The sequence below is a fragment of the Giraffa tippelskirchi genome, chromosome 5 (genome assembly GCF_054371585.1).
Source record: "Giraffa tippelskirchi isolate mGirTip1 chromosome 5, T2T-mGirTip1v1.2.pri, whole genome shotgun sequence".
Lineage (NCBI taxonomy): Eukaryota > Metazoa > Chordata > Mammalia > Artiodactyla > Giraffidae > Giraffa > Giraffa tippelskirchi.
Genome location: NC_137279.1, coordinates 159,380,371 through 159,401,570, shown reverse-complemented (window position 1 = coordinate 159,401,570; position 21,200 = coordinate 159,380,371). Strand labels below are relative to the sequence as shown.

Genomic DNA, 21,200 nt, shown 5'->3' with positions numbered 1-21,200 from the left:
AACTAATATTTGGAATTCTCTCATCAAATGTCTTCTATTTATGACACTTTTGTTTCTTTTGTTTTTGTTTCCCCAGGACATTTGGGCTTCCAGGACAGTTTTGTCACATCAGGTGTTTTTAGTGTGACTGAGCTAGTAAGAGTGTCACAGAGTAAGTATAATTTTGCTTTGATTTGATACAGTTTTGCTTTGGGTTTGTGCTTACCCTTTGCCTCCTAAAGACATAAATCGCTTTCAGAATCTCCTTTTCATACACCCATTGGAAGCATTTTGCCATGTAGTTTGTTTGACAGCCAAGAATTTAAGTCAGGAAAACTTAAATATTTTAATGTGAGACATAGGGAAAGAACTGAAATCCTGGGTGTCTCAGGTATTCCCCAGCTTATAGTGTGAACCTGCTTTAAAGAAGTTCTGAAGCTTCTGGATTTCTAAGAAATTCTGCATTTTAAAAGAATTTGGTTTTGACCTTTAAAAGGATGCTAATGCCCTTAGCGTGAGTGACACCCTGCAGCATGATCATTACTAGTTTGTCAATAATCACCAGCAACAGTGAATTAAAAGTACCTGTCACCACCTTGTTCCATTGATCAAAGGGTTATTGATTGTATTTGGCTATGATATAATCCAGACAGTCCAAGGAGAAGGTATAGGATTCCCCCCCCATCCCCTGTACCCCTCCACAGAGATACACACACACACTGTTGCCGTCCCACAAAGACTTCTCTTTGTTTTCATTTAAAAGTATACCTACAGTACCCTTGAAACTGCCATGGTATCATACATCATCTATACTTCAAAAACCTAATAATAATTTTCATCATATTTCAGATAACTTTACAGACCTTGAAAAGATCCTGTAGGCCTTAGGCATTGTGCCTGTGGTGCTGGTTTACAATAAAATAAAAGTTTCTGGCTAACATTAAAAGAACACATATCTACACTGACTATGGTGTTCTAGGTCCCAATACCATGGGAAAAGATACCAAATATTTAAATTTTATTTTTTATCCCCTTTCTACCTCAAAATAGATAAAATTTGCATTGTTGAAGTTAGTTTCAAGCTGCATCAAATTCTTTGAGGAATGAGGTGGAGTAAAAATAAATATTTTTATTTCAAGTTCATACCCTCCATTCACTGTATTACAGTCTTGCAAGCTTGACTGAGTAAGCAAGTCAGTCTCATGACAAGATGTCAGATCAAGGAAGGCAAGCTATCCTGATTCTCACAAGCTCAGGTTCTGTCTGTTCTTTTTTCTTAAAAGTCCAGAAAGTGGGATACAAGGTATGGGCAGGGAATACAGGGATAGAGGGAAAGAGAATCTGTCTGCTAAGCATAGGTTTTCGTGTATGTTACATAAAATTAATCCTTGCAATAAACATGTCAGTTAAGATATTACTCTCATTTTTACACATGAGTTAAATTAAGGCTCTAGTTAAGTCATTTATCCAAAGTCAAACAAGTAGGCAAAAGGTTAAATCTGTGTAGTGGTAGAATCGGTACTTTTAGACTAACCCAAAGGAACTTGAAGAAATCTGCAACCTGAGACTAGACAGGGAAACAGCAAGAAAGTAACCGTGGTTAGTGTTAGAATTCTAGCACCAGGAGTCCTTGGTTAATGCTGGAATGTTCTGGTGTAGGGATGTTGGAAACCTAGAGAAGGAAGCATTATGAGCAGCAAGTTTATGACTTGGAATAGAGAAGTTGCTGCCATATTATGAAGTGTTCTAGGAGTTCCAACAGCGAGCTGGAGACGAGATTGTCTTGTTAACTTGGAGGGTATATTGCTGCCACAGCACAGCTGATTAGCCATTGATAAATGATAATGCATTCATATGTATATTTTTTACATTTTAAGATTTTTAAAAGGTGATCATCATCCTACTTTTTTCTTATAATTTTAATAGTAATATAGAGTATATGTATAAGAGCATAACTGTCCTAATGGCATTACTGGGACATGCATTCATTCATAGATCCCTTACAGGATATCACCTTAGCCTTAGTGAGTGAAAAGAAAACCCTTTTAAGATTGGTGCCCAAGACTTTTTGTAGTCTACCCTGGCTGCTGTGCATCCTTTTAAGTCTTCATTACTGTCAGTGTCCTAAGACCTAGGCCTTTGTAGGCCAAGGCCCACACTGCTCACCATCCTCAGAATCACAGCCTTCTTCCACGCTCTCTGTGTCCTTTAAGGTCTTACATCCTGAGGCTTCTCAGGACCCATCTTGACTAGACTTCCATTCAGTCTGCCCCACACGGTTGCTAAGGAAATTCTCAACCTGCCTTCAGGATTGCCAGGGGCTATGGTTGGACCGCGTATTGAATCTGCAGAGGGACATGGTTTGTTTCCTGTCCCTGTGTAGAGGGCCGTGTTGCTGATGCCTGGCATCCTGAGCGTCCTTCGGCTCCCAAATGCTTTTCGATTCTGCACTCTGCTGTGTAATCGCTCTAGGATTCACTCACACATGGCCTCATGCTGACTGAAACTGTTTGGCAAGAGTGGGACTGGGCTGTGTCAGCGAAACTGTGGCTTCAGGCCAAAGTGCCATGCAGGGCCTCCTCCCTCCCACAGATCTATAATCCAGGTTTGTCAGGGTCTGTGTCTCAAGATTGCCTTGGCTGCTGGGGAAAGGATCCCCGGCTCATGCTTCCTCACCCACACACTGTTCTGAAAGACTAAACATTCAGGTCACACGATGGAGTCAACATCCTTAACCATTCCTTACAGTGTTGCCCCCTTCCCCACGGTAGAGATTCTAAGCATCCATTTAAATGCTGCCGTGGACACATTTTCCTGAGAAGTGGGGCTGGGGTGCATTTGCAACCCTGAGGTAGAAATAAGCTAACTGGCATGTAAGTTGACTTCATGCATGATGTTAGTCCTGGAAGGAGCATGATGCTAAACTAATATGAAAAATTATAGTAGCTAGAGTTTATCAAGTACCAAGTACCAGGCCTCGTGCTAGACATCATTCAGTCCTCCCATGGTTGCTGTTATTGTCCCTTTTTATAAATGAAGGAATCAGTGATGCTCAAAGTTCAGAAATTTGCTCTTTTCATTTTGCTGTACTCAACTGCCTGCAGACATTTTGGTCATGACCTCTGCTATAACCAACTGTAGGGCTTCCCTGATGGCTCAGTGCTAAAGAATCCACCTGCCAATGCAGGAGACCCAGGTTAGATCCCTGGGTTGGGAAGATTCTCTGGAGAAGGGAATAGCAACCCACTCCAGTAATCTTGCCTGGAAAATTCCATGCACAGAGGAGCCTGGTAGGCTACAGTCTGTGGGATCACAAAGAGTCAGACACGACTGAGCGACTAACACACACACTCCTCTAACTATTATAGAAGCGAACAATCCAAAGATTCTGTACTTTTACTAAATTATGATTTCTTGTTAGAGTTGATAAACTTTTCAATTACTAATTTGTGTGTTAAAAAATTAAAATGATTTTTGAGTAGACCAAAACAAATAAAGTACTTAATTACAGTTTTTTCCTGGATTTGTTTTCAGGTTTGATTTTTTTCTTTTTAATGAATAGACTTTAGAGAAGTTTCAGTTTATAGTTTTAGATTAACAGAACATAAAGAATTTCAATATAGCTTCCTCCCCAATTTCCTCTCTTATTAACATCTTTTGTTAGTGTGGTACATTCATTTTAATTGATGGGCTGATACTGATATATTATTATTAACTCAAGTTTGTAGTTTATATTAGGGTTCTTTCTTTGTGTTTTACTTTCTATGTGTTTTGACAAGTGCATCCATTATTACAGAACAGTCTCACTTCCTTACAAATCACCTGTGCTTCCCACTTCCCCAACCAGGGATCCCTTTACTCTTTCTATAGTTTAGCCTTTTACCTGGATGTAAAAGGCAAAAGTTTCTAATGTCCTCACTCTTAGAATTTCTTCCGCTGTGTTGCACAGTTCTTATCTTCCTCCTGTCTATCCCAGCCCCACCCTGTCCTCCCAGTCACCACTAACTGTAACCACATACATGGTCCAGAACGTTCACACGGATGGTGGCCTTAGCTTGAAAATTTTTCCTCCTTCTGGATCTTTTGAATTTAATTTTTAAATTTGCTAAACAAATATTGACATTCCCCAGGTTTCCAGTTAGTTTCTGTTTTTAGTTTTCTTCCTTTTAAACTTAATAGAGGAGGGAGATGCTATTTCAGTGTTTCCTCATGAGGATTCACTGAAATAACTATGTGCTAAGTTTGTTGATTATAATCATGTTACTACAGGGTGGCAGTGGCAGAGAAACTCAAGGAAAGGCTGCCAGCTTAGCCTTGCACATTCGGAGATGAGGGTTAAGTGACAAGGTTGCTCGACATTTAATTATCCTTCTCACTTGCACACACCTGTTGGAATCAGAGGCTCTTGCTGCTGTCTCCCAGCAATTCCCCTCTTACCTTACCCCTTCCGTGTGTGTGTGTGTGTGTGTGTGTGTGTGTGTGTGTGTGTGTTAGTCGCTCAATCGTGTCTGACTCTTTGTGACCCCATGGACTGTAGCCCACCAGGCTCCTCTGTCCATGGGATTCTCCAGGCAAGAATACTGGAGCTGGTAGCCATTTCCTTCTCCAGGGGATCTTCCCGACCAAAGGATCGAACCCAGGTCTCCTGCATTGCAGGCAGATTCTATACCATCCAAGCTACAATGGAAGCCTGCCCCTTTTAAATTTTTTGCGTCATCCAGAGTCCATGAAAGTCAAGAAAGGATAGTTCTGTTTCTCTTAGCAGCAAAGCAAGTTCTGTAGCATAAAAGTAAATGTACATTCATTCTTTTCCTACCTTTTCCCTCCCTGTGCTCGGACCATCTGAAAGTAGTTCTGATTATTTATTACTTACTTTGTTCTGGGGGAGGGAGGGTGGAATACAGACCACTAGACACGTTGCCAGAGAGAAGGGAGAAGTCTCTGCTCTGGGGGAGGGGGTTTACAAGTGCTAACAATGAGGTTCAGAATCACTGAAGTTGTTTTAGCATAATACTGTGAGGAAAGAGACAGGAACCATCTGTTGAAATGGCTCTGACATGATGCTGCATTTTCAAACAAAGCCTTCTAGAAGCATTTTCAGATGGGTCTGTCTCCCAGGAAGTTGCTACAAAGAGAGCCCACTCCACTGGCGGCTGAATGATGCCGCTTAGATAGCGCTCTCTGTCAGCACCCTCTCTTGTTTATTTGGCACCAGTGTTTTCCTCAGAGTGAGTGCTTTGAGGCTGTCAGATATTCTTCCTGGTCTGAACCCAGAAAATCCTCTTGAAAAAAGAAATCCACTCCTTCTGCCCATTTCCTTCTAAAGTGCTGACTCTCTTACTTGAAGTTGGTGGAGTGACTCTGAAACCTTAAATACTTCACTGGGAAAAGAGGAAAACCGCAAATACACACAGGCCATTGTGACTCTGGCCTGACGGGTTCTAATTTTCTAGCCGTGGTTTGTACACCCGAGCCGGCTGCAAGGGTTAAGTAAACTTCGTGGCTGGGGATGACTTCATGGCCTTGGAATTTTGAAAAGCCAGGGTTCTCAGTACACTGTGGCCAGCCTTAGAATCTTTGGGTGTGAAAACCACTCTCAGTTACCCAGACTGATTTGGGGTTCCCGTTGCACTGCTGCAGAATCTATTAAAATCCAGCAGCTGAACCGTCCTGGCTCTGCCACAAAGCCAGGCTGCTGGGTGGCTACAGAACTCCCGAGGTGTTTGTCAATGGAGAGCAGGAGTGAATGGAGAAAGGCGTCTGCTCAGCCTGGCATGAGGTGGCACCCTAGTGGCTGTTTGCTGCCTTAGAAATGAGCACTCTTCTGTATTCTCACACGGGAGTCGTTGCTAAGATCCAACTTGCAGTTCATTCGTAAAATTCTTTTTTAAGTCTCTAGGTCCTTTGTGCATCTCTGGGGAACCCACATCCACACCCTTGGTTTTCTGGCCAGCAATTTAGTAGGAACTCTTTTGGTAACAGTCTAACCTGCCACGATGGAGCTACTACAACAGAATTAACTCGCCTCCAAGGTACAACGAGGAAATGAATCTCTTTGACAGGGACAAGCCCAAACTTGAAAATTATAAAGTGTTCTTGCAAAGAAGGACTCATGAAGAAATTAGTATAGGATAAGAGATTCCGAATGTCCTCGTCCTTTGGGGGTGACATTTTAAATATTTGCTGGATTTTAGGTCTTCATTAAAGTGGAGTAGATATGAAACTTTCTTTTCTGTTCAAGTGGCCTGTTGGTTCACCTTTGATCAGGGCATGGAATCTATTTTTTAAAATAAGGTTATAGTCTTAAGCAAGTTCTTCTTTTGAAAGAAACCATTTGGGCTTGAGCATTAAAGGAAGAACCAGAAAGATTATAATAAAAAATAGACTGCAGCCCTAGCATGAACAGTGGCTGTGACCTTGCCTCTTGTTTGCCATTACACAATTCAATGGCAGTCCACTCAAACTATGCTCTCGATCAATATCCTATTAAAGCAGCACAAAAAGTCTCCATAAACTTAGTGGTTAGCTATGTTTATAAATGGAACTCGGCATAATTAGATGGTCAATAGCAGGCTCTACTAGTAATTTTAAAATGAACATCACACATTTTCTATCTGTAGAAGTCACTGGCACCTCTTCCAGAGTAAGGGTATCATGTCCAGCACACAAAAGAGCAGGAGTTCCTTTTAGAAACAATCATAATGCCTATCTCCAAATTGCAGTTTTTCAAGAAAATCTGTTGCATTATGAAATAGAAAATACTGATTGGCCCTGTCTGTGTTTTTCACCTTGCCTGTCAAAGCCACCTTATTCTGAATATATTATGACATTGCAAATGTTTTATTTTCTAGTTTTAATCAGCCCCTCATAGAGAGATAAACTAATAAATATTGCCATACTCTTAGGAAGAAAAAAAATACCAGTCTTACTGGCTTAACTTAGTGGGTTTCCTCTACTATAATTCAATAAATTTTCAAAATAAATACTGAAATTGAGTTAGTTCAGAAAGATGTTTTGTTGTATAAATTTTTTCTTTTAATTTTCTTGACATATTTGGGGTGAATATTTGGACAGTAAGGCTGGCAGCAAATGGAATGAACTGGCAGTAATAGAAATTTTCATCAAACTACTCATTCTTCTGAATCCTGGCTCACACTATGTGTGGCCAAACATGATTTTTTTTTCCTGTCCTACTCTCCTCACCCACTTGAGAAAGAGCCACATAAAGTAAAGAATTGTTCCCACCCTTACCTACAAATTGAAATGTGCATATACCCTGTGTTGTTGTGTGCTCTGGCAGTGGTGTCACACTCACCATCTCAGCTGAAATTAGAGCTACGATAAGAACAAGCTCATGACATCAGCAGACCCATCAATCAATGCTGTGCATGAAGAGTGTGTTACACACACACCCCTACAGTCTTCCTGGTTAAAGCAGTGAGTTCTTATGGCAAGATTTAGACAGCCTCTTATTTTCTTTTCTTAGCTGAATCTTCTGCTAAACTTGCCAGACTGTGAATATTTTTATTGTAAAGATTTGACTCAGGGAAAAGCAAAACACTCAACACCTTAATGTACACACTATTTTGTTATGATCTCTTCTCATCTATTCATCTATTTATCATCTTTTCTAGGTAATTCTTTCTTTGGATGATATATTACATAAAATCATATGCAAGAGGGCTTCGTGGTATTATAAAATAGTTATAGAGATAATAGGTAGCCTGGCTCTGCTAGGTGACTTTAGGCAACATTTAACCCCTTTCAGCTGTGTTCTCCTCATAGGTAACCATCATTTATTCAATCAGCAAAGATGTATTAAGTACCAGTTGTGTGCTAGGCCTATGTCTGAGTAATGGAAATAGAAACCCCCTTCAGGAGTGTTTTAAAGATAAAGTGGAAAATGTCAAGCATCTAGCACATAGTAGATGCTCAGCAATGGTAACTACTGTGATTATTATTGAACAGGGATTCTGTCTCTGATCTTTCACTCAGAGTTGATCTTTGAGCCGACCATACTATCAGCAAATTTATTTGAAATATGTGTGTGTGTATGTGCTGAGTGTGTATATAAATTAACAGGGACTGGTTATAGAATTCATGTTCTAAAAATCAATTTATTACAAGGACCATTCTAGTGACCCCTTCAGAGTTAGTAATTCTGATAGAATAAAAGTATGCCAATACTAGATCTAATTCGTCTACTTTAGGAATCCAAAAAATTTTTATTCCTCAAGCTTTCAGCCAAAGCCAATGTTTCTATGTTATCCAGGAAATTTCTCTTCCAGGGCTTTGAATGGATAGCAAGATATTTAAAAATTCTCACTCTAAACACTGACATGTTAACAACTTTTTAAGTAGCCAGCCATACTGTGGGTTTTTTCAGGTTTAAAAAGTATTTGGTTTTATAGTATTTCAAAATTTCACTTTCTCTTACATTATGGACATAAAAATCCCAGCATGCTGGAGGTCATTTCTGCCAATGTATTTTTTAGTAAATCTTTATTTATGCACTCATAAGCCTCGATTTTTACAGAGCAGATATTCATATTCAATAGGTAACATTTAGGGAACTAAAAGACATTTTGGGGATTTCCAAAAGCCTGACAGAATTCTTATATTACCCCACAATAAGACTTCAAATACTATATTGAGATTTTTGTTGGAATATAGTGTCCTCACTAACTCTTGCTGATTATAGAGACCATTGCTGATGACTCTATAGGCATGTCAAGGACAAGACTGATGGGAATCACACTCAGAAAAGCCACATTTTAAGTCAAATACTGGGAACTGATTTAATCCAATATGTTATTGATATGAGGACATACTAGCACCCAGAATTTTTCAATAGATGGAAGAGGAAAAAAACTAAACAGGTCTTGCTAAAAATATTGAGAATTATTGGAGATGGCTGGATCTGTAGGTTGTAGGGATGGGACTCTGTTGACATAGTTTGGTTTCCTAATAGCTAATAGTCAGATAGTCCCAGTGCACTCTTGGTTAAGAGGCTTACGTTTAGAAGCCCATCCCTGGTTTATAGATCATTGTGGTGAAAAGACCTCTTAGGCCATCAGATCCATCCCCTGTCAGAAAAGACTTAATCCCATGGCCCAGGCTGTATCTTATACTAAACGGGTACCACATTTGACCTCAACCAAAAGCTATGATGAGATGATACTCTAAATTGCAGATAATCAATGTCAGTCCCAAAGGCAGAAGCCACAAATGCAAGAGACCCGTCAGCATCACTAACCCCACCGTGGGTTGCTCAGCTGGACCATGTGTCTGGCTCTTCACCCAGTGAAGGCACTGCCTGACACTCAGAACTCTAAAAAGAAAGAAGTGAGAAGGGGGAGGATGAGAGAGTCATTTTGCCAGTATGTGGTGGGTGATAAATGTTTTTCTATTTAAATCTTACTATATTCATCTCTCCAGTAACCAGTGATGAAGGAAAGACAAGGAGAAATGTGTGTTTCACCTCTGTTTCTTTGGCAGGTGTCTAGATATCTGGGCTCAAGTCCCTGCTGTGTCACATGTTTAGCTGTGTGATCCTGATCTTGCTACTTAACCACACAGCTCATTTTCTTACTTGTCAATGAGAATAAATACAAATACACATTGCATGTCCCCATGCAAGGATGAAATGAGATAATTCAGATAAAACACCTATTCCATTGCCTAGCACATAATAAATACTTGATAAATATTACTTCCTCACCATTTTTCATTAACAAGCTCATATAATTTTAGTTCAACTCAATAATCATCTGTTGCATGTGAATGTATGAAGGATCAGTCACTGTGTGCTTAGAATACAGAAATAAGTAGCAGACAGTCCTTTCATTTATAAAGTATATATGGAAGTTTATTGAGGCCCAAGACTGGACTTTATGATTATCGATAAAGTGCCTGAATATGCTTTATTTACAAATTGAACTCCTAATAATTATCTATCAAAGATGAACCATCTTCATGGCTCCTAGTGAGGAGGAAGGAGGGTATCAGTGAATGGTTCTTATTTTAGTAAAAGAAAAAATTTTTTTAGAAATAAAAATTCCTCTGTTTACCTTCTTGCCACCCCAAGCACACATATTCCTTACCTTGGGTACTCAAAACATGAATGTGTGAAAATGGTGCTCTGTGTTAGCAATGCCTTTGAGAGGGTTAAAACATTCTGCTGGCTTTTGGCACTTAATACTTCATTTCATAAAAAACATTGCTTCAATCTTATAATAGCAGGGAAGTTCATTTTCACATAGAGGGAAACCCTTGTTTTAGTTCAGTGCCTCTCTTTTATGTTCCATTCTGGAAAAACACACTCCCAGCCTTCATTGGCCAGATCTTTCAGAATGGAAGAAAGGGGAAAGGAGATCAGCACATGGTTTACAGACCAGAAATCTGCTTGGCAAAGGAGTTGCTGAAGACTGTGGTGTTGAAGCTGCAGAGAAAGTACCTTTATGATTGATTTCCATTCAAGTCAGACTGACTGCAGTGTGGTCATTTTTCTAACCCATAACTGCTCACACTGCAGCAGTCTGCTATCTGCAGGGTGTCTGAATTATAGCAGTCTATGTCCGTGTTCCCTCTTACACAAATTACTTACACTGGTTTCTTTTTCCATGCAAATTCATCAGTTTTACAGCCCCTCGTAGCCACAGTCAGGAAACTCTGGCCGAGAGCACAAATTGATTAAATGAGTTAATTTTACTATACTTATTTTTCTCTTTATAAAAGCCCTTTCTTATAGGCAGTGTTCAGGAAGCATATTATGGTAAAAGGAAGATAACAAAGGAGTTGAATTTTCTTGCCATAAATTACTTTCCAAGTTAATTCCCTTTAACGATGATTCCAGATTTGCTTGAGTTTTCATAGCATTGTACATTTACAACTGAGCCTTTGATAGAAAGAAGACCAAGTGTTTTCCCATGTTCACTCCTTTGTGCCTGTGACATGGACTTTCTTACAAGATCTTTGCCACTGGCATGCAAAACAACACTAAATTGTGCTGGGCTCTCAGAACTGTGTGCTGTTGTTGGACTTTTTTTGTCCCCTCTAGTCTTAAAGTACAAGTTCACAAAGTCTCAGTGAGTATATTAGAGTATGTACTCTAGAGAGAAATGTACCTGTCTTTTCTTTCAGTAGTTATTTTAGAAGTTGGAAATCCACTACTAAATCCTCATAGTCTTTCTTGGGGGATACCTATTGGCCATTATTTCATCTTCTTTAGTTGTCATGTAGATTTGAGGGAGGGCCAGGTGTGATTTTTAATCTTTAAAATGTAAACACCACCAGGGCAAGGGTTGTTATATATCTTGTCCACTGATGGATCTCAAGCACCTGGAGCAGTGCATGGCACATTAGAATTGCTCCATAAATATTTGGTGAACAACAACCTCAGTTATGCAGATGATACTGCTCTAATGGCAGAAAGCGAAGAGGAACTAAAGAGCTGGCTTAAAGAGCCTCTTCATGAGGGTGAAAGAGGAGAATGAAAAAGCTGGCTTAAAACTCAACATTCAAAAAACTGAGATCATGGCATCCAGTCCTATCACTTCATGGCAAAAAGATGGGGAAAAAGTGGAAACAGCTACAGATTTTATTTTCTTGGACTCCAAAATCACCGTACACCATGACTATAGCCACAAAATTAAAAGATGTTTTCTCTTTGGAAGCAAAGCTATGACAAACCTAGACAGCATATTAAAATGCAGACACATTACTTTGCCAACAAAGGTCCATATAGTCAAAGTTATGGTTTTTTCAGTAGTCATGTATGGATGTGAGAATTGAACCACAAAGAAGGTTGAGTGCCAAAGAACTGATGCTTTTGAACTGTGGTGCTGGAGAAGACTCTTGAGAGTCCCTTGGACAGCAAAGAGATCAAATTAGTCAATCCTAAAGGAAATCAACCCTGAATATTCCTTGGAAGGGCTGTTGCTGAAGCTGAAGCTCCAGTACTTTGGCCACCTGATGTGAAGAGCCGACTCATTGGAAAAGACTCTGATGCTGGGAAAGATTGCAGGCAGAAGAAGAAGGCAACAGAGGATGAGACAGTTAAATGGTATCACCAGCTCAAAGGGCATGAGTTTGAGCAAACCCCAGGAGATAGTGAAGGCCAGGGAAGCCTGGCATGGGGTTGCAAAGAGTCAGACACAACTGAGTGACTAAACGACAACAACTGAACGCAGCCTCTCAGAGAAGATATGCTTTTAACTATAGACTGGCCACACTAGTCGTTTAGGTGATACTCCCCACTGATTCCCATTAAACAAGTTGTAAACTCAGTGTCCTGTCATCTCCCAGGCAGAGTATTTGGATAGAAATTTTGGATAGAAAAATTGTTTTTCCATCATCCTCTCTTTCCAACAATGCAAGCCTGAGCAGATTGTCCCTGGTGGATGGCAGAAGTTCAATAACCACAACCTTATCCAACTACTAATGTGTACTGAAGAGCAGGTCATTAAGAGGGTTGGCTACTAAAGTAACCCCTTTCTTCCAATAGCCCACATTACTGTAATGATTCCTTAATAGCAAACCATTTATTAAGAAATGACACAAAGACTACATTCTACAGATGACAGGAAAGAAGAGTGGGGGCAGGGGGATGAATGACTTTGGAGTAAAATCTAAGAGACAATTCCCCAAAGTTAACCTTTTGAGGAAAACTCAGTGGAGCAAAAATCCACAAATGCTTTAGGTTGGACTAACCGCAGTGCTGATTAAGAGGAATGAGAAGACCTTTCTCACCATTTGTGTGTATTTACAGATTTCTAAGTGTGAGTTTGCACTGCGTAAAGTTTGGGGGGAGGGAGTACAAATGGAGAGAATATATATTTACTCTTCTTAATTCAAAACATATTTATTGATCATCAGCTGTTTGGGGATATAAAAGAGACTGTGGGATCTGTAGGATTAAAGGCTGCCTGGTGTAACCCTCCAACTTCATGACCTGGGAAAGTTACTAACCCTCCTCATGCCTACGTCCTCCATAGTGGTGTCGTGAGGATTAAATAGGATGAGGTGCTTAAAGCTGTTAGCCAGTGCCTGCCCCAAAGTGATGCTTAAGTCAATGTTAGTCCTTGTTGTTTTGATGGTGATGACCGTATCAGTGGTGTAAATGGTGCTGGTGGCAGTGGTAGTGGATTTTCATTTTTATTATAATTATTATTAGCATTATGAAGTCCAAAGAGCTTAAGTGACTTAACCAAGTTCCTCTGGTGGTTATTGGCAGGGCTACACTCTATAAACAGTCTCTCCGAGGCCCTGACCAGCACTTTTCCTACACCCTGGGATGTCTGTCCTTACAGAGCTTAAATTGCACTCAATCTAGTTGGGTAGAAAATCTTATATATTAAAAAGAGATAAAGAATGATGAAGCCTATGGTCAAGTACACATGGAGAAAAATCAGTTTCACAATATACGGAGCAGACAAGAAGTGTTGTGGCTGGTCCAGTCCTTCCTTAACATCTCCATGTTTGATTGGCAGTGGCCTCAAGCAGTTAATCGTTAGCTTCAGAAGCCCAGCTTGACATCCTGGGCAGATGCATTTCCCTGATCTGCAAAAAGGACATAATACCATCATGAGCACATTTCACTATATACATCTTTTTGATATTTTTTATTTATTAGAATAATATGATTATTTGCTTATTTATGCCCTTTCATTGTGTATAATTAGAAACTTGCCTTTTATACATATTCACTATCCAGGAAGAGGTGACAGATACCAACTGTGAAAATTTTATATTCATCCTTGACAGCATAGTTTAGGTCTCCATTCCCTTTTTCCAGGACTTCCAAATCAACCTATCAATAGATTTCCCCACCTCCAGAGTTATAGTCACCCAATGTTCAATCTGTATGCTGTTGCTGTACTAATATTCCTCATGCATGCATACTCAGTCGTGTCCAACTCTGTGACCTCATGGACTGTAGCCTGTCAGGTTCCCCTGTCCATGGAATTTCCCAGGCAAGAATATTGGAGTGGGTTGCCATTTCCTCATCCAAGGGATCTTCCCAATCCAAGAGTTGAACCCACATCCCCTGCATCCCCTGCACTGGCAGGCAGATTCCTTACTACTGAGCCACCTGGGAAGCCTGCACTAGGCAACATTCCTCAGATTCAGTAATTATTCTATCACTCCCATACTTCCCTTTTGCCTAGGAACCCTCTCCTATCTCCTTCTGGGCCTCTTTAAGCCCTCACCTGCCTTGAGAGCTCTGCTTAAGCACCCATTCTTCCTGGAGTCAGCCCTTTTTCTGATCCCACAAGCCAATGAGATCTATTACTCCTTTGAACCTCCCTAACACAGTCTATTCATTTCCCCCGTGAGATTTAACACATTCAGCCTTGCATTAGATATTCAGGTATAATTTTTTTATTATTCCACTAGGTTATAAACCCTGTGGTGGCAGATACAATATATACCCTTTTATCATCTCAAGTTTAAGACCAATATTGTACGTGAAATTCAGGGTGATATGGCAGAAAAAGCCCAGCTTTTGAGGTGAGACATCCTTGAATTTTAATCCTGGCTGTCTCTCTTCCTTGCCTTTCTGTGATCCAGGGTAAGTGATTTAACCTCACTCCAGGGCTTAGTTCGCCTCATCTAGAAAATGTGCCTTTCCTGAAAAGATTGTTTAAGATTTAAATTAGGTATAATAAATAACGTGCTTCTCAAAACATGAGCCCCCACGTACTCAGAAAAGCCTGCCAAAAGCCCACCTTTTGAATTGTTAGTGACTTGGCAAGACTCTTCCTGTTCTCCAGATTAGAGGCACTGAGAATATCCAGTGCATTGCAATGATACTTTGACCATGACCTCTACCCTCAATATAAAAAAGCCTTTCTCTTTGGCTGTCACAGTTTCACTGAATCAGAATCCACTCCAATAAGCTAACATGCATACCAAACATACACACAGACGGGACTGGATGATGTTTCCTTACAAGACTCTTGGAAGAAAGCAAAATTTGGATCTGTGAGTTATTAGGGTTATGTGACCCAGGTGTGAAACCCAGTCTCATTTCAGAAATTTAGTGAGGTTTTAAAACTCAGGACATATATAATCAGTTTGCCAAATCCTGATGTTATTCACCAGAAATCAATAGGTGCTATGGGAAGTGTCACATGCTGCCAGGACACCCAATATTGTTGTTAGATTACAGCTACAGTGTACTAAGCGGCTCACGGGAAGGAAACACATGGGCAAGTTAAGGAACATTTCTGTGGGCTTAATTATTTTTTTATTCTCTCTGAGAAGTGGACACACCATATGCACACAAGTATTCTTCTTCCTTCACCTATTCTGGCTCCCTTGACATTTTAAAAATATAATCAAGGCAAAATACATTTTCTAGAGTAGAACATGATAGTGTGTATGCATTCTAAATCACCTCAGTCATGCCCAACTCTCTGTGACCCTACGGATTGTAGCCCACCAGGCTCCTCTGGCCATGGAATTCTCCAGGCAAGAATACTGGAGTGGATTGCCATTCCCTTCTCCAGGGGATCTTCCCAATTCAGGGATGGAATCCACGTCTGTTATGTTTTCTGCATTGGCAGGTGGTTCTTTACCATAGCGCCACCTGGGAAGCCCTAGAGCATGATAGAGAGCATGATAGACAAAGTGTTAAATGTAAGAGCAACTGGATGTTCACCAGCAGATAGAGGGCCTCAGACTTCTCTCGTTGAGTCAAGTCCGTCTTCCTTACATTTTGCTCTGTGTTTCCTTCCAAGAGGAAGGAATGGGGTCATGCAGTTTCCACAGTGCTCCATCCGGCTGAAGCCTCAACCCCATCTTGAAAGTTGTGAAAAAAATCTAAATCCAGCCTTATCCTCTTCTTTAGTTAACAAGAGATGCCAATCTCTAAGTTCCATCTCTAAGGCACAAACTGTAAGCACCTATTAAGGAACTTCCCTGGTGGTCCAGTAGCTAAGACTTTGCACTCCCAAGGCAGGGGGCCTGGATTCGATCCCTGGTCAAGGAACTATATCCCACATGCCACAACTAAGAGTTCAAATGCTACAACTGAAAAAGATCCTGCATGCTGCAAGGAATGATGGAAGAACTCGTGTGCCACAACCAAGACCCAGTGCAGCCAAATAAATTAAAAAACAAAAAAAAACCCCACCTATTATATGCCAGGCTGCTAAGAGGGGTCATGGGTGACCCACACCCCCATTACAGCAATCCCCTCTGCACCCCATGGCCTATTTAAGGCGTAAAGTATTATGAAATCAAAGGGGAAATTATGCAAATAAGTTTGATATAAAAAGCAAATGAGGGGATGACTAGCAAAATTATTCATTAGAACTCTGTTTACACTCATTGTCAAGCCTAACCATTTGTTTTTGAAGTAAAGACCTTTCTCGATTAGAGCCTGTCATTAAGAGATGTGTTTGAATTTCAGAAAGTCTATGTGAATTTCAGTGTTTTCTATTTCTTAGCAGTGACTATTTTTATATAATAATAGTTGTGATTAAGGTCTAGCTATTGCTATTATCAAACAACTGAGTGTTTATTTTAGAAATTGCTTTGCCCCTCAAGCTGTTTCTTAATTCCATAGTTTTATTATGGCTTTACAATCTCCTCAGTTTCCCAAGCATCTGTCCTGAGAATTATCCTGTACCCTTCCTTTTCCACCATTACCACACTCCAGAAGTCAATACATGTTCTCAATTTCAGCTCCTAAATAGCTGTCTCCAGGCTCCTCCTTTCTATCCCTTGGACCATGCTCCCATCTTCTCTTGTTTAAATGACTCAACTGGTCTCCCTGGTTTTATTGATTATATTCTTCAGCTGCCCCCACCCCCACCCCATATTTATCTTCCTGACAGGTGGCGTGTCTAGCTTATAAGTACAGATTTGACAATAGCATTCCTGTACTTTGTTGGTTTTCCTTCGACTAACAATCAATTACATTTGACCAATGCTTACTGACTGCCTCCTAGTGTAAGGGATTATATTAGATGCTAGCAGCATAACCCCAACAGTCCCGTTATAGTGGAGTGTGATAAGAGCTTTGTAGCTTATAAACTTATGAACTGACTGAACTCAGATTCATATTCCTTAAAGAAATCTACCTACCCTTCATATTGTTATCATTTTTCTTCAGTTGCTAAGTCATGTCTGACTCATTTGCAACCCCATGGACTGTAGACCACCAGGCTCCTCTGTCCATAGAATTTCCCAGGCAAGACTACTGGAGTGGGTTGCCATTTCCTTTTCCAGGGGATCTTCCTGACCTAAGGATTGAACCCATATCTCTTGTATTGGCAAGAGAGTTCTTTACCACCTGTCCTTAAATCTCCCCTCTTTCCCCATGTATTATTAATATATACCACATCATACCAAGTTATCATAATCCAATACACATTTTATGTTCTCTTACCTGTATAAATGCTATTCCCTCTACCTAGAATGCCTCCATTCCTCTAATGGATAAATCCTACTTGTCCTTTTTAACATTCTTCCCAGGCCTCACATTTGCTGAGGCCCTTTTACTCCCTTGAACCTCTTATCCATCGGCTGAGTTAGATACCCACTTCTATGCAGCCATATCTATTTAGGAATAACTCTAGCAAAGGACTTATCAGACTGTATTGAAATTAATCTGTCAGCCTAACTCTCTAGAGCTGTTTCAGGGTAGGGACCATGTCATTCATTTAGGTGTCTTCCTTAGCCAGCAGTAAGTAGAGTCTCAGTAATCATTGGTTGAAAGAGTGAAAGTCCCTGGTTCATGATTTTCCTAATTATCCTTTCTTCTTATGGTTATGAGCCTCTATTTAATTTATTTATATATCCACTTCTGTGGGCTTTAAAACTCTCAAACAAATGCCATGATACATAAAAAATGCACCTATTGCTTCCACCTTGTATAATCTTCCAAAAGAACAGATTACTTGCATGTATATAATTATACCACTAATTTTACACCGAATTGTCTTTTAAGATTGGTAGATGTTATTTATTCATTTTAAAATATTTATTAAGCCACTCCTGTAAACAGGATATCTAGAGGCTCCAGGACATATAAAAAGTGCAGAGAATCACATCTCACACAAGGGTCAGCCCTGAAAATCACTGTAGTCAAAGTTATTTTTAACAGTCCCTTGAATCAGAGGTCGACAAATTTTCCTATATAAATATTTTCAGCACAGTGAACCATATGGGCTCTGTCAGCTACTCTGCTCTCGCAGTGTGGAAGCAGAGATGATATGTAAATGAAGGGGTGTGGCTATTCCAGTACAACTTTATCTAAAAAAATTATGGCTCAGGGACCATAGTTTGAGGACCTTGCCTTAAACTGGAAGGTGGGACAGACAGTAAAGATGTATGCAGGGTGCTGAGGTGATTGGGAGTAAGGAGAAATCACACATTCTCATTGCATGAAATTGGGATTGGGTGACCTACAAAAGATGAATTTACAGTTCAGAACTAATTCCAAAATACAGATGTGTGGAAGCTATCAGGATCAAACAAAGCTAGAAAAACCCAGGGAGTGCCTTGGCTGGTCATTCAAGGAAAGTAGCAGACCAAAATGTGAAGGCATTTTTGGTAGAAGCATCCAGGAATATGGCAACCTTAGTGATAATTTACCGTTACAAAAAAGAGGAAAGATGAAAGGTATTTTATAAAAAAAAAATATGTCCTTCTGATGCAGAGGATTTTCACTGTCAGTATTCTTTTAAGGTCTGAGTTCATTACTGATAATTTTGGATAAGCTAACCATATAAATTCAAATATAAAATGTGTTAAATGTAACGCTGAAATATGCTCTCATTGATCTTTTATTCACAGACCTTACCTGATATTTCTTTCTTTTTTTTTTTAATTCTAGCACCAATAGCTGCAGGAACTGGTCCCAATTTTTCTCTCTCAGATTTAGAAAGTTCTTCATACTACAGCATGAGTCCAGGAGCAATGAGGAGGTCTTTACCCAGCACATCCTCTACCAGGTAATTTTATTGTTGGCTCTTAAAGAGGTCAAACTTCACAGTTTACACACCTTGATTCTTAACTCTGGGCCTACTGGACACTTAGCAGTGTGCCTATGGTAATAGATAGTAGAAGTGGGTTCAGCCCTAATGGATTTTCAGTGTCACTGAGGAGAGAGGGCAAACGCACAGGCAGCATGCCTGTGTGTGTGGCGGTGAGGGGTGCTTCCCAGGTATCTCAGTGATAAAGAATCCACCTGCCAATTCAGGAAGTGTAGTTTCCATCCCTGAGTCAGGAAAAATCCCTGGAGAAGGAAATGTCAACCCACTCTAGTATTCTTGCCTGGGAATTCCCATGGACGGAGGAGCCTGTGGGCTGTAGGCCATGGGATTGCAAATAAGTCGGACATGACTTAGCAAATAAACAACAACATAAACTCACACACACACATATATATACACACACATACACATATATACATGCAGACTCACACATACACATCAATCAGTCAATTCTGTGGCATGGGCTGAAAATAGATGAAGACAGTTTTATCCAAAATGAGCGACTTGTGTTCAGCTGTAAACTGTAAGCATTAGTCGGAGTTAGTGAGATGGAAAGTCATGGAATGGTGTTCTGGGTGAAGTGAAGACATGAGCAAAGACATAGAGGAAGGATGGAGTATGAAAATAGCACGTTCTCAGAAAATTAAGGACAAGGCTTGACTAGGGAAAAGTGTTTTGGCTAGTTTGGCAGAAAGTTGGCCCTGGTGACAACAGTCCCAGCCTCCATGCCCGCAGCAAACGTTACTGCTCAGTTTCAGCTCTTTTCCTATTACTGCACCCTGAAAGTTCTCAAAATCCAGTCAATTGGAGTTTCTCTGAGAGATGCAACTATTTGATATCCTAGTTTGAAGATGTAAAAGCAAATGCAGCCCAACAGCATTGTGGGGCCAGATCACAAGCACTGTTGCACCGGGAAAGCTTTAAAAGAGTAAAGCTAAAAGAACACAACCAGATAACGATTCCAGGGTGCTTGATCCCCTTGAGGTCACAAAGGCAAAATCAGAATGAAGCATTTTGCAAGATTCTGTTGTCTCCAGATAACCTGTACCAGAGGGAAAGGGATTAGGCATTAAACCCATAGTATTCTTTTACAAATTGGCTTTAGCACTGGACTGTGACAATAAAGAAAAGAATGGTGCAGAACGATCTTTAATGTCTGTGTACTTTGCAGAAAAACATTTGACAAAGGTATATTCCTCCTAAAGCAAGTGTTTTAGGATTTAAAACAATGTCCAGATGATAAAAATTTTCCCTGGTAGAGACTTATTCTTACCTTGACTTTATGTATTTTAACCATCATTACTTAAAAAAATCATCAGCTTAGTCATTACCAATAACTTGAAGACAGTTAAAGAAACAGTATTTTCCCAAGTATAACCACCAAGTCCTACCATCATCTTTCACATTATTTAAATGTCCCCCCTAGTTCACTGGGGTATAAAAACGTCATCTCCAGTGCCCCCCCCCCAAAAAAATAACAAAAGAACAAGATTTTGAACATATTCAGGTATTAATACATTCTGAGGATTTTGAATGTTTGCTGATGGAAAGGACATTGTGTGTAACTACACTTAGTCAACATGAAAAAGCTTTGCAAATACTTGTGGTTAGTGATTAATTTAAAAGTTGATTGACTGTTTGTTTTTCATATGTGCACTGTGCATGTACCATGGACATCCCAGCTTCTCCAGCTGTTTTGTTGCCTTTTGTTTCAACTTTCTGTGTGCAAGCCTGGTTATTAACGTAACGTACTTTAAAAAGCTAGTGTCCTTCCCATATTCTGCAAATAACTAACCCTGATAAGGCAGTAATTATACACAGCATCAGTAGTTAATAACTTGGTGATATGTTTGTTTTTCTCTCATTAGGCTCTCCTAAGTTGATTCTTTTAAAATTATTCTTTAAATATATAGACTCAGCAGAATTATCTGTGTACAGTTGAGGAACTGTGCCCAGAAGAATACTCCAGATTTCCATATAGAAAAGTTCATCAACCAATAAGTCTCTGTTTATGCTGTGCCAATATTAATTGGTCACCTGCTCTGTGGCGGTCACTGTGTTAGGTGATTTACATACCTGATAGGAGGTAATCTTCATAGTAATTTTACAGTACAGACAATGTTGCATGTAACAGTGGGTCAGCCCACAACTCAGAGAAGTTAAGTAACTTGCCCAAGGTCACAGACCAAGTAAATGGCAGAGTCTACATTCAAA

At 40.0% G+C, this 21,200-nt stretch overlaps 1 protein-coding gene and 1 long non-coding RNA gene across 12 annotated transcripts in view; one reads left to right on the top strand and one right to left on the bottom strand.

Annotated features, from left to right (window-relative positions):
- Window positions 1-21,200, top strand: part of NFIA (nuclear factor I A) — a 390,608-nt gene that overhangs the window by 252,169 nt on the left and 117,239 nt on the right. For 10 of the 11 annotated variants that reach the window (XR_014052708.1, XM_081486641.1, XM_081486647.1 and 7 more), the window contains 2 exons: window positions 77-151; window positions 18,827-18,944. Coding sequence is in view for 9 of the 11 variants with exons in the window: in XM_081486641.1 (XP_081342767.1) it covers window positions 77-151; window positions 18,827-18,944 (193 nt within the window). In the remaining 2 variants the exon portion in view is untranslated. Of the gene's footprint in view, window positions 1-76; window positions 3,270-4,473; window positions 5,276-18,826; window positions 18,945-21,200 lie in introns of those variants that run through there. The other variant, XR_014052707.1, reaches the window with a different exon arrangement.
- On the bottom strand, window positions 12,816-20,028 carry LOC145505021 (uncharacterized). The gene is made up of 2 exons (XR_014052714.1): window positions 18,794-20,028; window positions 12,816-13,539 (listed from the first exon to the last, which is right to left on the bottom strand). It is a non-coding gene; the product is annotated as an uncharacterized LOC145505021 (long non-coding RNA).